Raw genomic sequence first — 26,368 nt, forward strand, 5'->3', positions numbered from 1 at the left:
CGAAATTGCGTGGTTTTCCTTCTACTGTGCGAACTAACACGGTCGGCCATTTATGGGAGTCAAAATTTTGACCCCCATAAATGGCCGACGTGTTAGTCGACGAGGTAAAAGGAAAACCACGCAATTTCGAGGCATGTTTGTGTGGATCATTGTATTCTACTTTTGCAACATCTTTCTACCCATATGCATTTTATAAAAAACGGTTACAAACGCTTTTCAAAGACCAACTCGACCGATCCAAGGCAACGTGTTCCTTTAACCTCAGTGCCCAATTGCAAAGAGCTGCGTAAGCACAAGAAAGTAGCTAAGCACAACAGAGTTATACTTATACCCTGATCCTAGTACCAGCCAAAATGCCATGTCATAGGTACAATTCATGACTGGTCCCCTGCATTTTTGTTGCTTAGCAAAACATTACTTTCTGCTTAAGCAGCTCTATGAAATTGGTCCCTAGTTTTTAAGAAGGTATTTATTTCCTAAAGTGATTCAGGTTTAATAGATGTTAAATTTATCAGATTTACAAACTTGGAATGAAATGTATTCAGGTGTGCTTGTAAAGCAGGTTAATGGTTTAAAAAATGAAATATAGGGTGCGTTCGTTTAGCTTCCCTGGGTCGACCCCCATGTGTGGCGGTTTTTTCTTCCAGGACGAACGTGGGTAATTACCTGCACACGTTCGTCTTGGGAAAAAAACCGTTACACACCGGGGTTGACCCAGGGAAGCTAAACGAACGCACCCATAACTGGAACCATTCACTTAAGAACAAAGGCGAGGTGAGATTTATACACCCATGGGAACGAGGTTGAGCCCTAGCTGCTTTTTATACTGACAAACAAATGGACCCCCTATGTTGCTTGTTATTTAGACCTTTATCATGATGTGGTTATCTTTGTCTGGTTCCTGGTATGCATAGTGACAATCATAGTACTTATTCTTATCTCATATCAAGGAACCAGACTCATTTTTCGTATCAGCCTCAGCTTGGCTACATAGGTTTGAAAGAGTGAAAAACAGGATGGCTGAACCATGACAAAGACGGACATTAGCCGTTTCTGAAGTATTGGCTGTGGCTGCGGCTGCCTTAGAATCGGCCGCTGCCAAAACTGCCAATTCAGACACCAGCCTACTTTTTAGAGACCATAATGGGTGCGTTCGTTTAGCTTCCCTGGATTGAACTCGGGTCTGCCCCGGTACGTTCGAATAGCTTTGACGGGGCTTACCCGGGTCAGCCCCCAGTGCCCTGCTTGTGGAGTGAGTCACTTGGGGGTGACCTGAGGTGCCTGCCGTCACTACGAGAGGGCAAGTGTGATCGTTCGTTTAGCTCTTGTCAGGGGCTCACCCAAGCGAGCACCGCGGGGTAGACCCAGGGAAGCTAAAGGAACGCACCCAATGATAGTGGCCACAAGCGGCTTGTACCAAAATGCCCATAAGTCGCAGCAGACGGCAGCAAGGTTTGACCTACTTCCATTCACCTAAGGTCAAAAACTACATTTTCTGTTTCATGTTAGTTCTGCTGATGTTTTGACAAAATTTGATTAAAGGAACATGTTGCCTTGGATCAGTCGAGTTGGTCTTTGAAAAGCGTTTGTAACCATTTGTTATAAAATGCATATGGTTGGAAAGATGTTTTAAAAGTAGAATACAATGACCACACAAATATGGTTTTTCTTTTACCTCGTTGACTAATACGGTCGGCCATTTATGTGAGTCAAATTCTTGATTACCATAAATGGCCGACCGTGTCAGTTTTCAAAGTAAAAGGAAAACCACGCAATTTTGAGGCAAATTTGTGTGGATCATTGTATTCTACTTTTAAAACATCTTTTCAACCATATGCATTTGATAACAAACGGTTACGAAGGCAACGTGGAACACGAAAGAAATAATATTAGCAGTGTCTGTGCTTTGGTGATGATTGTGTTGAAAGAAATGGTCTCTAAAAGTGTGTGTACTAATTTACAGAAGGTCAGGGTGGGTAAAAGTGAGCGGCTACAGCTACGGCTATGGCAGGATCAGAAGTATAGGATGTCCTTAGCAACAGTTGTAGCCGAAAGCTGTAACAACCATGTTACATACAACCTTAGGGGGTCCAAAAACAAAAACCTCTAGTCTGGTTCCGGAATTGTGAAATTGAAAACTTGTATGTGTTGTCTCTTTTGTTTTAATGACCTCTTACTGATGAATTAAGAAATAGACAAACAAACAATTGGGTTGGTTTAAATTGACTGAACGATGACTGTAAATATAAATGTATATAAAGACGTACAACGTTTTTATTCTGTAGAAATAGTCGCTACATTTAAGAAATTTAAACAAATCGATGTGAACATTTGAAATAAAAAAAAAAGCTTCATTAATTGTAACATATAAAGAAAAACAGCCAATTACCATGGTAACCATTTGCTTTTTTTTTGTGGACCTTGGATTGTACATGAAGTGCTTGAAAAACCATCCGGCTAAAGGTTTTCGTGGAAATGGTGGCTCAGTTATAAACCAGTACTTATTTTAGACAACAAGAAAATTATATATTTTAAGAGGAAAATGGTGAACATAACTAAAATGTTTAAAACTGACAGTAACCATAGGTGCTGTTATAACAGTTTGACCTACCATGACGCGCAAAATATTCACTTTGCATTTTGGATAAAATATATAAAATTCACGTTCCATGTTTTTCATCTAACTTGTCAACTGCTGTTGCATGTCTCTTCATACATTGCTCTCACCGCTGTTTATTGTTTCACTAATTCTTCTTCCTCTCAAAGTAGAGTCCTAGGTTAATTCCAAGAATTGTAGTTTTGTTACAAAGTCTACAATATTTTGTATACAGTTATTTTTTGAAAGCGCTCCACAAATTCTTAATTTTATGGCCATGACAATTGCATAAATGATTTGATTTTTTTCTTCATACTAGACAATTGCTACTAGCTTGACAATCAGCTGACATTTTTATTTTATTTTTGCATTTTTGTTGTTGGAAATACCGATTTTAAAAAGACTTTTTTAGAAGTCCATAATCTTAAGAAGCCATTGAATCTGTGCTGCAATGCGCCCACTTTTATTTGCTATGAAGAAAGCTTGATCATATACTTCATTTGATTATGAAATTAGATAAATATTTTTCCAGAGTTATATTAACTCATATCCGCTCGACTCGTACATGAGCACTGCCTCGCAAGCAAACATACCCAAACAAACTGTACACAAACGCAGTCCGGTTGGCGAGTGGTATCTTTCTTTGCCCTCCCTTTCTAGGACCCAGGTTCGAATCACACAAAGGGCACTATGTGGATAAGGTTTTCAGTCCCTATCTGACTGCATGGGTTTTTCCTGGAATAATTCTCTGGGGTTTTTCTCCCACATCTCAAACTGAAACTTCATTCCTTGTCTTCTCTTTATTCGGTTCTTGGCTAGTATAGTGATTACTTTCACATTTCTTAGAGTCCTGGCTTCACAACCAGAATAAATTAAACAAAATAATGTCGTGTTTATCCCTACAAGATTACAGACTTCTACAACTAATCATGTAGATATGCTGATATGGATTATAGAACATGTCAAACTTATACCTGAAGCATTTGGAGCATTGCTCTGGTTCTAAACCAACTAAGCCATGTGCTGAAAGTGGAATTGAACCCGCTAGCTTAAAATTAACTGTTCAAGTGCTCAACCAAGTGAGCTACATGTAGTTGCGGAAGCAGGACTTTGACCTTTAACCTCAAATCTTTGATTTAAGGCTATCCAAATCATTTACTTAAGATGGACCCCAACCAGCTTTCATTAAAATGACTGTACAAGTATTCTCCCAACTCTGGACTCGAACCTGTAACCGCTAGATAACTGTACTGGTGCTGAACTGAGCCATCCAGCTAATAGACAACAAGTGTAATTAATGTAGGCAATGTGCAATGGTAAACGTAGTTTTATGCTTGAATTGTGCACAAAGTGTTTCCCATGTATTCGTGGATTGTAATTGGTTTAAAAGTTTGTCTTGTTGGGCAGTATTTTTACCATACTTTAAAGGAAGTAGAATTACATGGTTGGTAAAATGTGGTAAGAATGTACGCAGTACATCATGGAGGGGTAAAAACACTATAAAATTTTACTTGATTTAAAGCATTGGTTTATATTGTTAGTAATTTATCGGCTTTGAGACAAAAATGTATATATTTTGCGTTGATTTAGTCAAGCCTGTTATAATAAACATTTGAGTTTTAACTGATATTGAAGTTTGAGAATAATATGGTCAAGTCGAACACCAGAGCAGAGTCAACAGTAGACTGGTGCCATACTGGTATTACTCAATGTGCATTCATCTTAGAGATATGAACACAAGGACCCAGTTTCATAGAGCAGTGAAGTAAAAAATAGTGCTTAAATTTCTGCTAAGCAAAAATTAGTTGGATACCAGTCAGAGATATTCTGGTAAGCATTACATTTTGTTATGCTTAAGCAGCTCTTTGAGATTGTGCCCTGGACCTAATTTCATAGAGCTGCTTAAAGACAGTGGACACTATTGGCAATTGTCAAAGACCAGTCTTCTCACTTGGTGTATCTCAACATATGCATAAAATAACAAACCTGTGAAAACCTGTGAAAACCTGTCGAAGTTGCGAGATAATAATGAAAGAAAAATAACCCTGGTCACACGAAATTATGTGCTTTCAAATACTTGATTTTGTGACCTCAAATTCTAAATCTGAGGTCTCGGAATCAAATTTGTGGAAAATTACTTCTTTTTCGTAAACTACGTCACTTCAGGGAGAGCCGTTTCCCACAATGCTTTATACTAACAACCTCTCCCCATTAGTTACCAAGTGAGGTTTAAATAACCAATAGTGTCCACTGCCTTTAAGGAGTAAATATTGCTTGACAATCTTGTTTGCTTAATTAGTAGAAATGAGCAGACATCTTATTTGTTGACTGGCGTGACTTCTGTTATCAGTGAATCAATGGCGTTTCTTAATGATGTTAAATTTTTTCTTCCACAAAATTATCGAACAATATTATTTGAAATTGTAATGATTAATTAAGTATTTATTATTAACTTAGTATCGGTGGTTTTCCGTTAAGGTGTGCGTATTCCAGGTTTTGAAAAAATAATTTTTCGGTCAATCTGTAATTCGAATGGGTTGTGGTACTAGTTTTCGTATACGAATCCTGCCATTCATATACCACTTGCCTAATATATTTTATTTATTGACACGTAGATGCCGACACTTTTTTTGGCTTGCTTTAATATGTACAGTACTGGAATGTTATGGCCACTTTTATTACTTGTACAGAATTATTTTATCGTTAACTACATGTTGTGGACTGCTTGTTTGCATACATTGTTTTGATTTCGAAGTTTACAACTAGGTTAGTACAGACAGGTACAATACATTTGTAGATGCATTATATAATGAACAATGCCAGGACGTGACATTCCTTGACTCTATGCGCTGCAATAGACTGAAAATTAAAAAAATAATGATACATTTGTGTGTTGCCATTTTGTGTGTGTGTGGAAAAAAAAAAAGTAGATTTAAAAAGTTGTGGACTTGGTCTGTAAGTAAAACGTTAGGGTTATAAGAATTGTGTTGTTTGTGCACTTAAAATGGTGGCAAAGCCTATGTATAATTATGCTATAAATGAAGAATAAATACCATACAATGTCTAGAAAGCAACTCAGTTGTTTGACGGTCTGTTTTAATATTAAACACATTTAACAGTACATTTATGCGGATTAAATACTTCAATTTCACATTGCAGTAAGCGGAATTCCCTAAACAATTAGCAAATATTGATGCCAGTAAAATTTCCATTTTACATTGAAGTAAAGTCAAATTTCCTAAACAATTAGTAAATATTGATGCTGGTAAAAATACTTCCATTCACATTGAGTTAGTCGAAATTTTCTTAACAATCAACAAATATTTAAGCAGGTATAATACTTCTATTTCAAATTGAAGTAAGACAAATTCACAGAATATTTCTCCCTTTAAACCCCAGCTTCAGCCTCAGGAAAAGTTAATAGAGCACACCAAAATAATTTTAAACATATTGATGGAAGATCAAATATTTCACAAAATATAGTCATATATATTCAAAAAGGTCTTTCGCAGTGGTTTTTAAACCAGTTAGTTCATCGTCAGTATTTTACACAAAGTAGCGATTCGGCCATCTTGCTCTAATGTTGACATTCTCCCTATTTTGTCAACATTGTTCGAAAGTGCCAGTCAGAAGTAAAAGTTTTAGGACAAGACACTTATTTTGGGTGCGTTCGTTTAGCTTCCCTGGGTCGACCCCGTTGTGTGGCGTTTTTTTTTTTTTAGGACGAACGTGAGCAGATAATTACCCACGTGCGTCCTGGAATAAAAACCCACCACACTCCATGGTCGACCCAGGGAAGCTAAACGAACGCACCCTTAGATACACTACATGTAATTAGCAGAAATGGCGTTTTGTGGTTTGTGTGGTAAATCTTGAACTGTTACATGCATTGGAACCTCATAACCGCTGGCACAGTGCCAAACATGGGGTGCATTTTCGCAGTCTTAACCGTTTCGGTTAAACTTGCCATTGGTTGATCACTGGCCATTGACCAAAACGGTTATTGGTTACGACGGCCAAAATGCATCCATGCCTACCTGTACACATCGTATGAATTTTGCATGATCAGCAAGAGCTTTGGCGAAAACGGAGCTGACATGGCCTATGTCCGATTTAGAGTGTCACATGACTAGTGTCACATGACCAGCCTGACTATTCTATCATATCGCCCCAGCAAATCAGAGTGTTGTTTCTCGGTCAGAGTTAAAGCTTTCCCTAAAAGTCGCTGTTGTTGGTACTCTGCCAGGTAAGCACCTTTACATTCCCTCAGTGCCTCGTTTACGTGTGTTCCACGGTTACCGAACCCCTGTTGTGATGTAGCATCCCACATGGTGCTGAATTCAACACTCTCAAGGAGAAACATGAAGCTGGTTGCAGCACTTGGTTCTTTGTCACCCATATCCTAAAAAAAATATAAAAAACGATTTTTAAAATTGTTACTCATAGCTCTCTAAAAATTTAAGTTTGCATCAAGCTTTCCCCTGTCAAAAAAAAAGTTGCAATGCTGAAGATTTTTAAAATATTGTTGTTAAAGCAAATTGGCTTAAAAGCTTCTCTTGGGTCAATTGAAAATAATTTTGGGTTGAACACAGAAAAATTGACTAGAGTAGATTTTAAAGCAATGACCTTCAGATTTCTGCTGGTGATCCACCAACTGAGTGAGCTCTTGTTTTAATGTTGGCGTTCTCTCTTCAAAACTATTTCTAATAATTTAAACTGCTTGTTAAAAACCTATGAGGCAAAGAACAAACTTCAAACAACCAGCAAACTGTTTGTAATTATATTTCTGATCTGGTCGCCGACCAGAGAAAAAACATCTCACAAAAATACAGATTCTTTTGAAACACGGCCACAACAGTGGTTTTTTACAGTGTTGAAAGATAGGATGTTCCTAAAGTGTACAGAACAAAGGGATGTCCACAGTGCAACTGCAACAGAGTTGTGTTTGTATACACTACGAATCTCAAAGGTAAATGGGTACATCTTAAAAGGTAGGTGGGCGATATTTCACAAGCCGCGGAACTCAGGTGTTCACTGTTCTGTTTTCACATCTCACTCACCAATTTGACAATGTCAGCCAGCAACTGAAGAGTTCCCCTTCCGTTAACAACAAACAGCATCATCAGCGGATGGATCACATTATGCATATGGCCATGACCTTTAACCTCTGCCGCATGAAGAGGGTTGAATGCACAGTGAAGGTCACGAGGTTGTACACTGGTCTTGCTGCAAAGACCTCGCAGTGAGGTCACAAGGTCACTGAGCCGTGCCTAGCAAAGAGGTTAGAGGTCATACAATGTCAAAGGTCGACGAAAACACTGAGTGGGAAACTGGAAACCAACAAATGGCATTGACCGGGTTTTGCAATGCACACAACTTTTATAAACACAGGAATACTATTTACTGGCTTTTCTGTCCCTTGTTCTGAGCTTTATTTACACTCAACAAGTCATGACTTTTACACGAAGAAGAACGCCAAAGCCAGAGGACGCCCTCTCTGGCGAGTGGTTTTCTCTGATCATCCGGCACTGTCGCTACAATATGATGTCCGCATCAATTTAGAAAATTGCTTTTTTTTTCCTTTTGAATTGATTGCTTTAAGGCATTTGACCTACCTTGTACTGTTGGTGCCTATTAGGAACCAGTGGCATGTTGTACCAAGCAATAATATTGAGGCATGCTGGTCTGGATTCTGCACTGCCATGCAGTAGCATCCTAACAGCTGCATGGTGCCACCCTGGGGATCTGACTAATAGCAGCCACACATGGATTCGCCCAGCGTGGTCGTCATCTAGTGCCATCTGCATGAGGCGGTTACTGATGTTGTTAATGTAAAGAGTCAGCAGACTGTTTAGCAAGTCTAGGGATGAGAAATGCAAATTCAAATTTTCATGCATGTTGATAAATGTTTTGTATACTCATGACGATTCAAAAAAACTTAAATTTGAAAAATACATTATGGGTAAGCTCCATTAAAGAATTTATGAGTTTGTATTTATCCTTTTCTCAGAGTGGGTGTGTTTTCATTGAATTACTTGGGTCATTAAACCAAAAATGGATGAGCAGTTAATCTGCCTGGGGCAGATCAGCAGCCCTCCTGGTTTGTGTTTGATCCAATTACAAGTCCACTGTTTTGAAAAGGAATTGCATAGAGATAACAGGTGTGAGTTGCCAGACAAAAAGGATGTGTTATTATAGCCTCTTTCTTAACCCTTTGGTGCACAGATTAATTTATAAAAAAAATAAAAAAACACCTTCAACCATGTTTTTCTCAATAATTTTTGATAGCGCCCCAGTTTAACATCACATCACAAACGAAAGGTCAACAATCGCTCTAATTAATCGAATGAGGGCAGTATATATGGGTTTTGTAGTTTTTAAGTTATGATTGTTTATCAAAGTCCAATTTGAACCAAAGAGCTTATGGAGATTTCCTATGATAAAAACAATCTCAATCCTTTTTATTTTCTTACCAAGTGGGTTCACTTGTAGCTGGTTGCGAAACCCATCCATTACAGTTACTCTGCAATGAAATTCAGCTGTCTTCGCAGCTTTACGGGTTTCTTGCACACACTTAGAGAAGACTTCCATGAGGTTCAGTACAAAGGAGCTGCCCTCTGTGTTCTGGAGAAGCAGTTCCATCAGGCCTTGTAGGGCTGTGTTAATAGACGGGTTCTCAACGCAGGCAAGAGGCTGGGGAGAAAAACACAGTCAAGATGTTATAGAGCGAGGAAAATAACACATTCAATATTGTGATGCACTCATTTTCCAATAGATAAAGTACTAATGTAAGTTAGTTTCCCATTCACAGGAGGACTCTACCTTTTGGAAAAGGAGAACATCACAATTTTTGTTGGACATTTCCCTTCCTCTTTTTAAGGCACTGGACACGTTTGGTAATTGTCACAGTAAAGTATTCTCACTCGGTGTATACCAACATATGCATAAAATAAAAAATCTCTGAAAATTATGGCTCAATGGGGTCATCGAGGTTACAAGAGAATCATGAAAGAAAAACGCCCCAGTTGCACAAATTTGTGTGCTCTCAGATGCCTGAGAAGACTTCTGGTCTGAGGATCTTTCTCAGATTCAATTTTTTAGTGAGAAATTACCTCTTCTGTATGGTACTTCAGAGGGAGTCGTTTCTCACAATGTTTTGTACTATCACAACACAGAACTCACCAGTTTCCTACTGGATATTAACTGCTGTGAGTCGTGTTCTGTCGAGGGATACTCATCCATGAGCGCTTGCACAAGGTTTAGAAACTCACTCTCGAGAGCTGGTAGGTACCTGGTCCACAGCGATACTCTGCCTTTGTAAGTCATCGTCAAGGCTGTTGGAAAATAAGCAAGATTGAAAAATGAACCTTCTGAATGAGTGGTAAATTTTCAAGTAAAATACTCAGAAAAAATTTGCTGCAGGCTCCCTGGTTTGTATAGTAAACTTGGGTGTGATCCCTGGCCACACGGGAGCTACCGGTTAAATGGCTTCTGACTGGCACCCCCTGAACAAAGTCATTGACTAATAGGGAGACCGCCAACATAGGGCTGAATAGCTCATTTGGTAGGAGAACTGGTACATTTATCTGGAGGTGGTTGGTTCAAGTCCCACTCAAGTTTTGTTTTTCTTTGTTCAAACCCAAACTTAAAAGAATGAGCATAACTTTTTCCAAGTTTTGGGGGAAAAAATTAGAAAATTTCACTAGCTATTTTTTTTCTCAGTGTATGCGTTCTGCTGTGACTCTGTTATGGCTTTAAGAAATGCTGGACTCAGGGCATCTTCCGCAGTGTTTCCATGGCAACTCAGCAAGCATTCAACCAATGGCACTACAGCACTTGAACCACTTGTTACCAATGGCAAGCAGAGCTCGGAGAGATGACTCAATGTGGTGCTGGAGAGCTGTGTACTGGGTACCCGGCAGCTGTAAAACAATTGATTAGGGTTAGAAATGCAGGAGCGGTATTGTGGAGACATTTTTATACAATGAGGATTTGGAAAACATTTCTCTGATGGACTGGGAGCCAGTGGGGTTGATGGAGGATTTTTTTATATATTTTTTTAAATATTTTTTTTTTATGCAAGTCGCCTGACACACAAGGCCTGAAGGCCACTTCAAGGTGTGGGCTACAATTAATTTTTCCAGAGGCCATTGCCACCTACTCAGGGCTGAAACAGGGTTACCCCATTCACAGTCCATACGGATGTAGGCTTGAATATCATCAATTCAAAGCCTGGCCGATAGAGCAGAAAGCACTACCTCCCCAATTTTATGTAGCAAGTGTCACGACCAGGATCCGAACCCACACCCTGCTGATCAAACACCAGTGCTTGAATCCGGTGCTCTTAACTGCTCGGCCATGACACTGCCACAGTATTAACTGACAAAATTATTACACACTTTATTTGCAAAAACCATTTACTATTTCAGCAGGAGTGGAGAAGCGTGGTCGTAGCTACCGCAATTGAATGCAGTGTTTTACTTATACAGTGCACATACTGTGCCCAATTTCATAAAGCCTGCAAGCACAAAAACGTACTAAGCACAGGAAAACTTTTCTTTAATAGCAAAAATTGGTTACATTGGGTGCATTCAAATAGCTTCCCTGGGTCGACCTAACGGTTCTCACAAGAGCTAATGGAACGACCACTCACCCTCTTGTGGTGGCATCATGCATGTCGGGCCAGCCCCAAGTGACCCACTCCACAAGCAGGGCATTTTGGGCTGACCCAGGTGAGCCCCTGGAATGACGTCAAAACTATTTGAACGTACCGAGGGTAGACCAGGGTCGACCCAGGGAAGCTAATCGAACGCACACACTGTTGCGACTGGTGCCCAACTCATATACCAAATAAATTTATTGTGCAGTATTTTCCAATGAACAGCTTTATGAAATTGGGCCCAGGTTATTGACAATTTTTCTACTAACAACATTCACAATCACTTGTAGGTTTTACTTATAAATGTGAACATGTACTGCTTTTTTACTTGCAATTATTCACCTGCTGTGGTTACTTACTTGGCCCTGGAATCCCACCGTGTCACAGGTACTTTGCACAAATCTTCAACCATTGACTCCAACAACTGTTTAAAACAAAATGATGATGATACAGTTTTAATTCCCCCAAAAATATAACTAGCTGTTGCAAACTGCTTACCACCAAAAGGAACTATGGTATTAACTGACAAAATCATTCAAACATTGTTTGAAAAACCATTTGATATTTCAGCAGGAGACCATGGTGTCTTTCTTTTTCAACAATTTTGATGTTGTAACTTGAAATATGTTTTTACTAATACAGTTTTTGTACTGAGGGCGTCCATGGAAAATAGTCCTGGGCGCTGATCGGAGGTAACCCTAGTTTAAGGCACTGGACACCTTTGGTAATTGTCAAAGACCAGTATTCTCACTTGGTGTATCCCAATTATGCATAAAATAAACAATCTGTGAACATTTTGACTGCCAGTTGGTAATCAAATTTGCTATAGAAAAATGAAAGAAAAACAAACTTGTTTCACAAATTTGTGAGCTTTTATTAGATGCGTAATAACAATGAATAAGAGTCTTCGTGCATGAAGTCTTTTAATATTTGAGTGAGAAATTACTTATATAGGATTTGAGGCATTGCTTCTTTCTCAAAAACTGTGTTACTTCAGAGGGAACCAGTTCTCACAGTGTTTTATACTTTAACAGCTCTCCATTGCTCAATACCAAGTAAGTTTTTATGATAACAATTATTTTGAATAATTACCAATAGTGTCCAGTGCCTTTAAAGATGACGTAAACAAATAATAAAAACCACACACCTGAAAAGTTGATGTGAGGTTAAAATGACTCGCTGAGCAACCGACTGATTCCGCTACCCCAACGCATGGATTTTTCTTCCCTTTGTAATATGATGTACAGTGAAGAATCTGGGACTGTGAAAATCAGAAAATAACAACAATCAAAGACGACAATAAAAACTAGTCGTTATATAGCACATTTTACAAAACCATGCTTTACATTATAGTGCCCTGGGGTCGATTTCACAAAGAGTTAGGACTAGTCCCAACTAGGACTAGTCCAATAGGAGATATTAAAAACGTATGGCTAGTCCTAAGGTTTAGGACGAGTAACTCGTCCCAACTCGAGATAAGAATAGTCTTAACTCTTTGTGAAATCCACCCCTGGTCATTGGGCCAATGACATCCCTTTAGTCTCGCCCCAGTCTACCATGGCACTCCAAAGTCTTTTTTTGTATACACAATATCAACCTCTGCCCTCACAGGTTTTTACCTTAATAAAGCAGCTCTGCGAAAATGAACTCTATAAAATGAACTCTTTTCAGAACCAACAATTTAATTGTGTTCCTCTTTACTCCACTTAACCATGACCAGACAATCCTTATCTTTTGTCCACTTCAACCATTATATTTTTAAAGACAACCAAGGCATTTTCTTCTTGGTAAAGGGCACCCTAAGATGAATTTTGCAAATTTGTACTGGAGCATTTCAAGGGCACCAAGGCAATGACCAGGGGACACGAAGGCAATCGCCTTTGTTGCCTCTGTGAAGTATCAGGCCTGAATCACTCAACCATTACATTGTTTAAGATAAAACAGTTATAATCCAATCAAGTGCTGGGGATTACCACCAGTCACAGAACCTAGGCTAGTTAATGGCCTAACATTTCCACCTAGCAGAGTCTTTCTCAGAAAGACTCTGCTAGGGTCGAAACATCTGGCCACTAACTATTTTTTTGCATTTATACCACATGTCCTTTTTGTTGTTTTTATGAGTTTGCAACAGCTAATTCTATTTTCTCAGGATCTAGTCTTAATACATATGTTCTGCTTCTTATGGTGGGATGGGGGATACAACATTTACTAAGCACTAAGGGGCCATTTAGAATAATAAAATTACAATATTTTTAAAAGTTTTGTGGTTAGGTGGGTCAAAAGAAATAACTGAAGATTGAAGATAACTAGAGACAAAGATAATTTTTTGTAAGAGCTCTTGATGGTTCTTTGTTATAAATGAAGAGAGCAGATGGTGGAGAAAGAGAAAGCATCAATACCTGGGCCCATTTGACAGCTTTTTCCTCCGTAGGGTTGCAAGGTGTACTGGTATAGAAGTCCATCACACATTGAATAACAAGCTTGCATACATCTTCTAGAAAAAAAAATGAATAAAGAGAAACCATGCAATGAGTTTCTAGAAAAATAAATATTGAATAAAGAAAACATGAAATGAGTAAAGATGCAACGATGAGCAATCCACTATCATCTAAAATCCTAATGATGTAGTTTATTAACTACGAAGTATCTTATACCTTGTACCATCACGGCTGGGTTACGGCAAAGTCTTCCAAGAAGTTGTGCAACATTTGGGATGTTCTTCAGTGCATTGCTGAGACTACCCTAGATAGCAATTAACAATAACACAAAATCAGCAGGCTTATATTGTTTTGACAGTGGGCTGGGGAGGGGGTAGTCGAAAGAAAGAATTGAAATCTGTAGGGTTTTCTGATAATAAAAAACAGTGCTGTATCCACCATAGGTGGGTGTTCGTCATGGTGCTGATATTTGCTCTTTTCTTTAAACATATATGCAGAGCTATTAAGTACCCATACTGTTTAATACCTTGTCAGGTTTTACAAGTTTCTGTGGCGTACACTGCCGTCACAATGTCAGAAAACACCTAGACCAACCCCCTTATCTTAAACACTATGTACTGGGTTCTTGAATGTGGCTTGTGTTCCGACTGTGTCATGGCCGAGGGGTTAAGTGCATCCAATTCAAGCTTTGGTGTTTCTGATTACAGCAGAGTGTGGGTTCAAGTCCAAGTCATGACATTTGTGTAAGACACTTAACCTTTATTGGTTCATTTTTCGGATGGGATGTGAAGCCGTAGGTCCCATGTGTTCCTCTTCTTCTATTTCAAGTGGTGAAAGGACAACACCAGGACTCGAACCCACACTCTGCTAATCAGAACACCAGACCGCCTAGTCTTGGTGCAAGACTTTCTCGTTCAGTTAGCTATTAAAACAATAAAACCATAGGGCCTACATACACTCAACACAGTGCGGGTGGTGCAGGGAATCATGATTTGTAACAAACAACAACGTCTTGCACCAAGACTAGAAACAACCCTAAATGAAACAAAGACTTTATCTGCCTAACCCACTCCACAAGCTGACGATGAAGATCTGTCAGGAAAACTCTCAGCTCACTGCGGTGTCCAGAGCCATCATTTTGCTCTCCACTTTGATCGGAGTTCCATTCTTTAGTTCGCTCTAACCAGACTTGTACTCTCTCTACATCCATGCTGGATATCTTTCTACCATACTAGTCTTTGATCATACTGAGGTAGTTGGGATACAGTCACGAACAGTCCTGTTGTAACCTGTAATGAATAAAAGGTTAAGTTAAATTTACAGAATCTCAGCAATACAATAAAATCTGTGACTCAAATCCATGAGACTAGCCCACCTTGTGAGACTGTTACGGCTCTCTTTTAACATTATGTCGTATCTTATCGGCCATGAGACAGATGAGAGCCATAACACTATACAGCCAAACAAGGGGGGCTGGCATTATTAGTCTACTCCTATGATGAGTGTTCTCCACGTGGAGATGATAGCGGAACAAACCTCATATTTCTGGGAGTACCATGAGTCATACAAAGTTCTCTAAAAATCTATGATAAAAAGTTTTATTTAATTTTAGAAAACTTTTGAGTAATGCAATGTTTCATTTCCCTGTTTGCCTTTTCCATGTTTCGGTCTATTTTTCAGGTTGTTTTGTTTTTGGTTATCAAGCCTTTTGAAGACTGGATGAAAACCTCTTCTTCCTTGCAGCCTTCAAATGATTGAAGTTGAATGACAAATACTGCAAGTTGCAGTGTTTGTCATTCAAACTTGTTGCAATGCAACAAGTTTTCCCCACCCCTAGCCCACCTTGTTGAGCTGTTAATGGCTCCGCTTTTAACATCGGTCTCATCACTGTCACCATTACAGTAATTACAGTAATGGTGACAGTGATGAGACCGATGTTAAAAGCGGAGCCTAACACTAACACTTGTAACAGCTCGACAAGGTGGGCTGCTACCCTACTCCTAGAACTATTTCGGTTTCGTCCGGCTATCGTCTCCCGTAACCTCATAGGTTTATATCTCTCACGCGTTCAACGACCCATGGTTCAATGAATTTCGGCATCAGGAATCTCTCTTTTTTTTTTTTTTAATCTCGCCAAAATTAGGCTCTATGTGTCCTTTGATGTATCAATGTGTATTCTTTTGACCAGAGAATCCACTCCACAATCTCAAAAATTGTTTAAAATGATAAATTCTTACCGTAATTTCAGATTCCCTATCTACTGTACGTGTTACTCTTCTGCCAACAATAATTGAAAATTACCCGACCTCGTTTTGCGAAAATGCGTCACGAGAGGGCGGGTACGATCCGTGATTTGTGTACAAAACATACACGGAACCACGAAGCTCGCACAGGGTACCAGTATGTACACTTTTTGCACACAGCCGTTTACATACTGGTACCCTGTGCGAGCTTCGTGGTTCCGTGTATGTTTTGTACACAAATCACGGATCGTACCCGCCCTCTCGTGACGCATTTTCGCAAAACGAGGTCGGGTAATTTTCAATTATTGTTGGCAGAGGAGTAACACGTACAGTAGATAGGGAATCTGAAATTACGGTAAGAATTTATCATTTTTAACAATTTTTGAGATTGTGGAGTGGATTCTCTGGTCAAAAGAATACACATTGATACATCAAAGGACACATAGAGCCTAATTTTGGCGAGATTAAAAAAAAAAAAAAGAGAGATTCCTGATGCCGAAATTCATTGAACCATGGGTCGTTGAACGCGTGAGAGATATAAACCTATGAGGTTACGGGAGACGATAGCCGGACGAAACCGAAATAGTTCTAGGAGTACTGCTACCCCACCCCCAAACACAATTGAATTAAAATAAAACATAAACACTGAATTTCAAAAGAAATTTTCTACAACAACACACATTACTCTTTACTCTTATTCATGTAACTCCTTTGTAGCCTTTTCACTCGAGTAGGAAGACTTAAATCCTCTGTTGACACTGACAGCTGAAAGTTGAAAGTCTTTGTTTATCTTCTTGCTGTCTTGTCCCGACCTCCCTGTGTGTTTTCGTGATCCATGTACCGCACACGTCAGTCAATCAATTTAACGAACCGTTTGCGAATGAAACCCCATTTGCGAATGGGTTTACAAAAAAATGTTTTGGCGCATCGGTCGTCGCTGGTACTTTGTTTTACACCCAGCGCATCTAAATGCGCGTGTTAGACGTGGTACCATGTTGATTCGGTATCATGTTACGGAAATTTCCGATAAAATCCGAGTGTGGATTCAACATGGACGATCTTTCTTTGTCATGAACACCGCGGTCGACCTAAAATTTGGTCCGAAAAAACACAGGTAAAGTACACAACGATGTCGTATTGTTAAGTTTAAAATAAGCCTGAGTAAGTGGAGATTTGTTGTGATTGAAAATAATTGATTACATGTTTTAAAATGTGGGTTTTACTGACGTTTCCTTTGTTTTATTTGTTCATTAAGATTTCCACCGTACCGTTTTGTGAGCAGAGCTAGTGCATATTTTACCGGCGACAGGCCGACGGTATAAATAATATTTTATGAATTGTTTTAACCAAGAAGATAAACTGTAGTTTGTTGAGCTCTGAGTCCACACCAATATTGTCATCCTGACAACGTATTCACTGGACGGGATTCGGATCATTTCGTATTTTTCTTTATTATTCTCCCTTCCCTTTTTAAGCTTTTGTTCATTCAATCGAATTCAAGTTTTAAAATATTAACAACGTTATATTTTAAAAAACCTCTTGTCCTAGGCCTACATCGACTTGTTGAGAGTAAAAAGGAAAAGTTTTGGTATGGCGCCACCATTTTTTCAATCGATATGAAATAGTATAGTATCTAATTTACCCTAATGAGATGTCCCTTTTTGTAAAAATTTGTGAAAAAGTGGGGGCCATACGGAAAGTTATCCCCAAAAACCAGTAGCTAGGACCAGGCTTCATTCCATAGGCTCAACAGAATACTTATCCATTTTTAAATGTAGGAGTCAGTTTAAAATTGAAAACCGGTTTTCGGAGTCCTGGCATTCTTTTTGGAGCAAGGCCAAGACTTAATAAATGTTTTTTGTCTGTCTATTTTCAGGTGGATCTTGGAGTAAGATGTCCGATGAAGCCATGTCAGTCTCTAGTCCTATGCAGGACTCTCTTGCCGACTTAGCATCTATGCCTGCCCCTGGCCAAATGGCCGAACAATCTCCGATACCATCTCAAATGCCTGCTCCGTCACCGATGTCGCAGTCCGGTTTACCAATGGAAAGCCCCCGCCCGATGCCTACACCAAGCCCAGGTTCCATCCACGGGGGTCCAATCTCTAGTCCGATGGGTGGACCTATTCATAGCCCTATGGGGGGTCCAGGCATGATGCATGCCAACAGTCCGATGTCTCAAGGTCAAATGTCATCTCCCATGCAGAATCCAAACGCTATGCCCGGTCAGTCCCCGATGCCCAATCAGAGTCCGATGTCCCATCATCAAATGTCGATGCAACATCAAGGACAGATGCCGATGGGTAACCAGGTTGGAAACCAGGCAGCGATGATGAGTCAAAACCCAATGGGTAACCAACCTCCGATGCCCAGCCAAGGAAATCAGGGACCCATGATGAACTTGGCGACTACAGGGAACCATGCATCAATGGGTGGTCATGGACCGATGATGGGTAATCCCGGGCAAATGGGTGGCCAGGGATCTATGATTAGCCAGAGCCAGATGGAGAGTCAAGGCCCAGTTGGGAACCAGGAGACCATGATGAATCAGGGACCTATGGGAAACCAGGGTCCTCCAAGCAGTCAAGGCTACATGGGTAACCAGACCTACATGGGCAGTCAAGGTCCATTGGGAAACCAGGGACATACAGGTAGTCAAGGATTCCAAGGTCCAGCAAGCAGCCAAGGACATGCTGATACCCAGGGGTTCATGGGTAGGCAAGCCCCAAGTGGGATGATGCCCAATCAAGGAGCAATCGCCAACCCAACGCAGATGCCTACCCAGGGCCCCATACCAGGGCAGTCCACAATGCCGGGCCAAGGTCCAATGCCTGTTCCAGGACCTGGACCTGGACCAATGACAAGCCAAGGATACGTCCCCAACCAAGACCCAATGACCAATCAGATGAGCATGATGAATCAAGGGCCAGGGGGTAGCTCGGGGCCCAGTCAAATGCCCCCCGGGCCCAGTCAAATGCCCACCGGGCCCAGTCAAATGCCCCCCGGCCCCATACCCGGTCCTATACCCGGTCCGGGCGGGGCAATGCAGGGGCCAACGCCACCTCCTCCTTCAGGACCAATCCATGGGCGTGAGCCTTCACCTGCGCAGAGTCCCAACTTCCAAACACATTACAACTCGTTGCAAAGGGTGAGTTTTAGTGCTGGGCGAATAGAGAAATTTTGTTATTCGGATACCGCTGGCCAACTATCCGAAATTAACCGGATATTCGAATAGCTTTTTTGCCGCTAGAGGGCGCTGTTCGTTTGTGAATGAGATCTTATGGGCGGATTGATATTAGTTTTAGACAGTATCACTCGGTTCATTCATAAAAATGACCGGATCTAATTTAAAGATGGCGATTTGCTTTTGGTTTTGATCGTGATTGACTCTACGTGAAGGAAAACTTTTGTAATCTTTGAACAAATTACGTGTGAAATGTCATTGTTTTAACTCTTCACGGAGGTGAGCATAGTTAAATACTTAATTTATGCTGTTTTATGCTGTCTTTTAATAGAAGTCTCATAAGAATTCAGACAAAACATTCATATCAGTTGTCGCCCGACGTCCGCGGATATTCGGATATTAAAGAATATCCGGTTACTCGGTTGTTATTACAGAATTATCCGGTTTGTAAATAGGTATTCGCGCCCTATGCGGATATCCGGTTAAGAAAAAAAAGGCATTCGCGGTTACGGATAGGAAAACCTATTCGCCATTAACCGGATATTCGAATAATTCGCCCAGGCCTAGTGAGTTTGTAATATGAAGTTGATCAAGTACAAATATAATTCAATAAGCAGATTTTATTTAGGGTGACTGGCCGAAAGTACACAAAATACTGTGCGTAAATTTTAAAATACCAAATGGACCACTGACCAAAGTTCTGTAATTTATAAGCAAACTCTTTTGCTGATCTTGTAATCGACACAGTCAAACACTTTTTATGCATCATTGACACAGCGACTGTTAATTGATGTATAAATAACATTGAGCTGCCACATCAGAAGTTTTCAAACTGTTCATAAAATAGGCTTTGTACTGAAGCAATTGAGCAGCTAGTGCACAATGAAGATAAGTGTACTTTTACCAGTCTGTTGATTTTTTATTTTGTTGGTCTCCTGTTGTATTGCAGGCAATTGAGAGCATGCAAGAGCAAGGAATGCAGAATGATCCGCGATACAGTCAACTGCTGGCTGTAGCCAAACGAGCAAAACATCAGCAGCAACAGAACATGGCAGGTAATAAAAATAACCTAAATAAGTTAATGGTCTGATGGTTCTACCCCAGCAGAGTTTTTTCCCAAAAGATTTTTACTTGTGGTGTATTTCAACATATGCATAAAATAAACCTGTGAAAATTAGAGCTCAATCGGTCATCGAACTTGCGAGATAATAATGAAAGAAAAAAACACCCTTGTCACACGAAGTTGTGTGCGTTTAGATGGTTGATTTCGAGACCTCAAGTTCTAAATCTGAGGTCTCGAAATCAAATTCGTGGAAAATAGCTTCTTTCTCGAAAACTATGGCACTTCAGAGGGAGCCGTTTCTCACAATGTTTTATACCATCAACCTCTCCCCATTACTGGTCACCAAGAAAGGTTTTATGCTAATAAGTATTACGAGTAATTACCAATAGTGTCCACTGCCTTTAAGAAAGACTTTGTTACACTATTACCACCCCTGTTCATTTGGGCCTAACTGATAACTACAAAAAGGGTCACGGCCTGAATGTATTTGCCTCTCTTGGAGTTGCAGATTTTACCACAGGTTTTATTGAGTGACTTTCATATATTATTTGTAAACAGGGTATGGTACCCCAATGGACTCCAACGCTCCGCCATCCGGTAGTACCCAGCCTCCAGGGATGGCACCCACGCCCCCTGGCTCTAGGAGTAGCACCCCATTCAGCCCGCCGCAGCTCCACCAACTGAAAGCCCAGATAATGGCGTATAAGCTTCTCACCCGCAGTCAGCTCATCCCGGAGAGCCTCCGGCAGGCCGTGCAGGGGAAGCACTCGACCATGTACCAACGGCCTGGTGGTAGGTTATTGAATAGGCTATGTGAGTATTGTGGTTTTTAAATTTTCCATTTTGTGATGACGCAATTCAAAAGCACCTGCTTTGTTTTGAATTAACGGCTGCTGCTGTTACTTTACTGCTACTTACCCCCCTCACTGCTGAAGCTAAGGTATTTATGGTTACGTTTTCTTTGCTGAAATAAGTCACTGCTGTTCGTTAGATTTGCAATTAAATATATTACATAAGTACCCTCGGGACAATTTCAAGTACTTTGTGTCACTTATTAGCTCTTTCATTCAAAGTCAATACAATATTTTAATGAACAAGTTTCCGCATGTTTTCGCTTAAAGCACATTTATGATTATTAGTATTATTATGAAGGTCACAGCATTTAGTATTTGATTTTTTACTTGAGCGTTTCAAGAACAGTTCTTTTTCTATTAATTGCACACTTTGTTTGCACAAGTTATAACTTACAGCACAGCAAGCTTTTCAACACAACGATGTCATTGGTTTGGTTCGACGAGTTGTCAAAACAAAATCCTCTAAGATCAAAGCTTTTTAGATGGGAACTTTTAAGTCTTGGACAATTAACCAGCTAAACCAAAGACCGTGCCTTATAACTAACACTGCCGCAAGAGCATGCACACAAATAGGTTTACTTTTTACCATTATTCACAAATTAAACTATGTAATTAATATTTATAATAATTTATTGGACAAAAAAAAGGAATGTATTTAGTTTCAGTGTTAAAAGTTTGTAGGGTTCTAATTTGGTTAAACAATTACTTTTTCAGCGATGGGAGCCCAGCCTCCAATGGGTGGCCCACCCACCAGCACCCCTGGCAGTCAAGGCTCAACTGGACAAGTACCCAGTCAGTGGCCACAACAACCACAACAGCACCCAATGAGTGCCCCATCAGGCAACCAAGGGGCGCAGAGGACACCCATGCAGGCAATTCAACCACAGATGTCCCCACAGCAGCAACAACAACAACAGCAGCAGCAACAGCAGCAACAACAGCAGCAGCAACAACATCAACAGCTGCAACAGCAACCACCTCCGAAACAGATACCTACCGTGATGATGTTACAGCCCAAGCAGAATCGCCTGATCTCATTGGCTAAGCCTCAAGGACTGGATCCTGTGGAAATCTTGTCGGAACGGGAAAATAGGTACAGCCTTGATAATGATAATACCAATAAAGGGCTCTATCACAGTTGATGGATGCACCAAAGCACTCAGTATATTTTCCCAACCTGATAGCTTGGAAAAGGTCTACCTAAATTAGAATGGCAGGATTTAATGATACCTTTCTCCCGTTTTTGTATGTGCTTGCTTGGCAAAAAGCCACGCAATAAATGACTGCCAGCTTGACGAAAAATGTAATTTTTGAAAACTGAATGTTTGGAGCTCTTGCTGTGGTTTCTTAATTTACAAATTGTTGTTTGTCCCTTGTCTTTTAGGATCACAAGTCGTATTGCTTTTCGTATCCAAGAGCTTCAGTCACTACCAGGGTCTCTTCCTGAAGACCTACGTATGAAGGCCACCATCGAACTGAGGGCTCTTAGACTTCTCAACTTCCAGAGACAGGTAAACAAATGATCTTGTGTTTATAAATAATTCAACATCGCTTTGGTTAAAGGCAGTGGACACTCTTGGTAATTGTCAAAGACTAGCCTTCACAGTTGGTGTATCTCAACATATGCATAAAATAACAAACCTGTGACAATTTGAGCCGAATCGGTCATCGAACTTGCGAGATAATAATGAAAGAAGAAAACATCCTTGTCACACGAAGTTGTGTGTGTTTAGATGGTTGATTTCGAGACCTCAAGTTCTAAACTTGAGGTCTCAAAATCAAATTCATGGAAAATTGCTTCTTTCTCGAAAACTATGGCACTTCAGAGGGAGCCGTTTCTCACAGTTGTTTATACCATCAACCTCTCCCCATTGCTCAGCTCCAAGAAAGGTTTTATGCTAATAATTATTTTGAGTAATTACCAATAGTGTCCACTGCCTTTAAAGGTTTGGGTACCTTTGTGCGATACAAAACACAAACGTCCACAAATTTATATTAAACTTACTCAGTTTAAAGATAATGCTGGTAGAAAGCTTCCCTTCAAGTATTACTTGCTGAGGTGCTGTAGTTTTTGAGAAATGAGTAAAACAATGTACAACGGATTTACTCGTCTCTCCTGAAAACATTGCTTTGTTGTTTTCATGACTTGCATCTTCATTCAAATGAGTAGGAATTCATGCCAAGGCCAAAAATCAAATGAAATGTTCTTATGAAGTATCATGCCTGTGATTACCGAACGTAAACCTTCCCTTAAAAATGGTAAACAGCTAGAATTGAAAATATTTATGTTTCCCCCTCCTCGTTTTTTGTCTTGCAGCTTCGTCAGGAAGTGGTTACGAGTATGAGGCGGGACACCACCCTAGAGACAGCACTAAACTCCAAGGCATACAAACGAAGCAAGCGTCAGTCACTGAGAGAAGCCAGACTAACCGAGAAGCTGGAGAAACAACAGAAGATGGAGCAAGAACGAAAACGAAGACAGAAACATCAGGTATGAAAGTAGTAGCCCAGCTGTCGATTTCACCAAACTCATCCTATCTTAGGATTAATCCTAGGACTTAAGACGAGTAAAGTTCCGTATCCTTATACGTTAGGACACATTGAACCCATCCTAAGTTAGGACGGGTTACTCGTCCTAACTCGAGATAGGATTAATCCTAGCGTTTCGTGAAATCGGCTGCAAGTAACATAGATGGCCAAGTGGGTTTAAATCCTTGGCAGAGTTCAGTATTCATGCCATTTTTGGCCTGTATGCATGCTTTGTTTTTCAAAGGGGACCAAGGCATTTTCTCCTTGGCAAAGGGCACTCTATGAGGAAATTGTAAATTTGTACTGGAGCATTTCAAGAGCACCAAGGCAATGACCAGGGGTATGGAGGCAATCGCCTTCTTTGCCTCCGTGAAGTATCATGCCTGCCATTTAGTATGTATTGTCCATAGTTGCTTCTCTGCACATAAGAAGAGAAATGGACACTTTGGTGATAAACATGCTGGAAGTCATGGAAGCTGTTTGGCCTTTGGTTGGAGTATCATTTCTCATGACTGTAATTTTTAACCTTTGACCTGTTCATCCATGTAGGAATACTTGAGCTGTGTTATGCAACACTCCAAGGACTTTAAGGACTACCATCGTAGCATTCAGGGCAAGCTGAGTAAACTCAACAAGGCCGTCATGACGTACCACACTAACACTGAGCGCGAGCAGAAGAAGGAGAGTGAGCGCATCGAGAAGGAACGTATGCGCAGACTGATGGTAAGGCATGGCTCAACCTTTGCGTAAATTTAAGGGTGCTTTGTTGAATTACTATTGTTGATAGATTGTTTTCATTCTTACATTGCTGCTCTGTCTTTGCTCGTGTTTGTCTATTGTTAGTTTGTCTAGGTAACTACTTTCATTGTTAGCAGCTTGTGCATTGAGCCTTCTTGGATACACCTGTCCTTTCAGGAACAATTTTCCTACCTGGAGTGGTATCTCTTACAAGCCGATTATTATTATTATTAAGTCTTACGTATAATGTTGCCCAACTTTTATCAGGCTGAAGATGAAGAAGGCTACAGACGTCTTATTGATGAGAAGAAGGATAAACGTCTTGCGTACCTCCTGAGTCAGACCGACGCCTACATCAACAGCTTGACCGACCTCGTCAAAGCCCACCAGGAGCAACTGAAGAAGCGCAAGCGGGAGAAGCGCAAAAGGAAGAAGGTAAGACTGCTTTAAGATGGTGGGTGATATCTTCTCTGTGTGATGTGGTCTTTTGTTTTGTGTCGTAAAGAAACTGTTGTCATCACTCAAGAAGGTTTTGGTGGTGGGGAGACGCGTTCCAGTTAGCTTGATCAAAACTTATTTCAGAGCACAGTATCGCTGATTTTTATTTTCAGAAAGCTTGTACGATTTGGTGTCTGAAAATTAATTGACAAAATAGGGAGACCGCAAACATGTGGCACAGTCTGGCACGGTTAACCGGAGGTCGTTGGTTCAAATCCTGTCTAGAAGATCTTTGTTTGTTGAATCCTAATCATTTAAAATTAGTTTGTCATAATTTTCAATTGTCTGTTTCATTCTGATCTTTTTTGGAATTTCACGAGGCTGTTTTTTTTTAAATCATATGGAATTCCTCTTTCCTATCTTGGTTTACAAATGACATGTAGGCAGACATTAACTGTTTCTAATCCCCCACCACTTTGCACCAGCACCTTAAGTTTTTGAACCTCACTACTGGCAGTTTTTTTGCCGGTTACTATCGGAAGGCAACCAACTAAAAAGAATCTAAATCGCAGGGAAACAACTTTTGCAATTGTTTTGTTTCAATCTGGCTTTTATTTTGCGAAGAGAGTTTTGTTTGTATTTCTTTTAAGAGAAGATTGCTTGCCTGTGCAACGTGAAGTCATAACACTGCTATTGCACAGTATACTTTGTTTATTTTGCATGACGATATGTGTGCCCTAGCAAGAGACATAAGTCCCGTCTTTGGAGAACAAATTCCTTCCTGTAAAGGAGTTATCTTCACACACAAAAATGGCAAATTTAATGTAAACCTTCTTCAAAAGAACAGAAATGCCAGTTTTATAGAGCTGCTTTAGTTTCGCTTTACAAATTTTTGCTAAGCAACAATAAGCGGAACACCAGTCACATGAAATGATATTTTAGCTGGTAACCTTTTCTGGTAAGCAAAATTTTGTTCTGCCCAGCTAGTTTTTGTGCGTGGGCAGCTCTACAAAATTTAGACCTGAATGGCAGAAGGTGCCCCTAATTGAACCTAGAATTTCACAGCCATCTGTGTATATTTCTAGAGCTTCTTTTTGACATTTCCCAAGTTGTTTATCAGGGAAAATAAAAACTTGGGAAAATAAGAGCACTCTGAAAATGTTTTGATCAGTTGAGACACATTCTTACTTAGTAAATCTCACTGAAAAATGTGGCAATTTGTACCATGTGTCTGGCAGAGCCACTAGATACCACATTAGCTATCATACACTCCAAAACACTTCGAAACATCCTTGAGATCGGTCGTTGAAATCGCTCGTTGTTGGGACGCTCTCTCTTGATGGGTCTCACATACTGCAAAAGTCTTAGAGTGTTGACTGAAATAGTTTGTTTGCTTGTTGTCGTCTTGTTTTGCAGGCTGAGTTAAGTGATGCCTTGCAGGATGGGGTAAGACATCAACAATGATTTAAAAGGGTACCCCAGTCGTGGGTGAACTTGTTTCCTGCTCTGGTATAAGACAGAGATGGGGAGGAAAAGTGCAACAAGTTTAAGTGGATGGTGCTATTGTAGCTGTTAACTTAAACTATCTGCAGACTTAAGAATTTAATGGAAAATCATCCGTAACGCA

General features: G+C 40.2%; 2 protein-coding genes across 8 annotated transcripts in view; one reads left to right on the forward strand and one right to left on the reverse strand.

The window, feature by feature from the left end:
• Window positions 1–71: 71 nt before the first annotated feature.
• LOC139945955 (Fanconi anemia group C protein homolog) lies at window positions 72–16,785 on the reverse strand. Of its 4 annotated transcripts, none has more exons than XM_071943497.1 (12): window positions 15,931–16,468; window positions 14,760–14,982; window positions 13,910–13,997; window positions 13,655–13,749; window positions 12,403–12,516; window positions 11,615–11,679; window positions 10,304–10,518; window positions 9,779–9,930; window positions 9,070–9,289; window positions 8,212–8,456; window positions 7,657–7,866; window positions 72–6,998 (listed from the first exon to the last, which is right to left on the reverse strand). In XM_071943497.1, the coding sequence occupies exons 2-12, from the start codon at window positions 14,901–14,903 to the stop codon at window positions 6,732–6,734; spliced, it is 1,815 nt and encodes a 604-aa protein (XP_071799598.1). In that variant the 5' UTR covers window positions 14,904–14,982; window positions 15,931–16,468; the 3' UTR covers window positions 72–6,731. The 4 variants fall into 4 exon arrangements, with proteins under 4 accessions (XP_071799598.1, XP_071799595.1, XP_071799597.1 ...); XM_071943494.1 differs by lacking the exon at window positions 15,931–16,468 and adding an exon at window positions 16,629–16,785 and having other exon boundaries at window positions 73–6,998; XM_071943496.1 differs by lacking the exon at window positions 15,931–16,468 and adding an exon at window positions 16,622–16,782 and having other exon boundaries at window positions 73–6,998.
• Window positions 16,786–16,957: 172 nt separating this feature from the next.
• The window catches only part of LOC139945810 (probable global transcription activator SNF2L2), a 29,303-nt gene continuing 19,892 nt past the window's right edge, over window positions 16,958–26,368 (forward strand). For 2 of the 4 annotated variants that reach the window (XM_071943251.1, XM_071943255.1), the window contains exons 1-10: window positions 16,958–17,050; window positions 17,813–19,083; window positions 20,069–20,174; window positions 20,741–20,995; window positions 21,751–22,129; window positions 22,421–22,547; window positions 23,354–23,527; window positions 24,115–24,288; window positions 24,571–24,738; window positions 26,158–26,187. In XM_071943251.1, the coding sequence (XP_071799352.1) occupies window positions 17,830–19,083; window positions 20,069–20,174; window positions 20,741–20,995; window positions 21,751–22,129; window positions 22,421–22,547; window positions 23,354–23,527; window positions 24,115–24,288; window positions 24,571–24,738; window positions 26,158–26,187 (2,667 nt within the window). In that variant the 5' untranslated portion in view covers window positions 16,958–17,050; window positions 17,813–17,829. The remainder of the gene's footprint in view (window positions 17,051–17,812; window positions 19,084–20,068; window positions 20,175–20,740; window positions 20,996–21,750; window positions 22,130–22,420; window positions 22,548–23,353; window positions 23,528–24,114; window positions 24,289–24,570; window positions 24,739–26,157; window positions 26,188–26,368) is intronic. The other 2 variants (XM_071943253.1, XM_071943254.1) reach the window with 2 other exon arrangements.

This window comes from Asterias amurensis, chromosome 13 (assembly GCF_032118995.1).
Source record: "Asterias amurensis chromosome 13, ASM3211899v1".
Lineage (NCBI taxonomy): Eukaryota > Metazoa > Echinodermata > Asteroidea > Forcipulatida > Asteriidae > Asterias > Asterias amurensis.

What these genes read in the sequence shown, in the direction of transcription:
- LOC139945955 (XM_071943497.1), bottom strand. Translation starts at nt 14,903, where the DNA reads ATGGATGTAGAGAGAGTACAAGTCTGGTTAGAGCGAACTAAAGAATGG. An exon ending in AAGCTGTCAAATGGGCCCAG is followed by an intron (nt 12,517 to 13,654) that starts GTATTGATGCTT and finishes TGATTTTCACAG; the next exon opens with TCCCAGATTCTTCACTGTAC. An exon ending in ACCTCACATCAACTTTTCAG is followed by an intron (nt 11,680 to 12,402) that starts GTGTGTGGTTTT and finishes TGTTTTAAACAG; the next exon opens with TTGTTGGAGTCAATGGTTGA.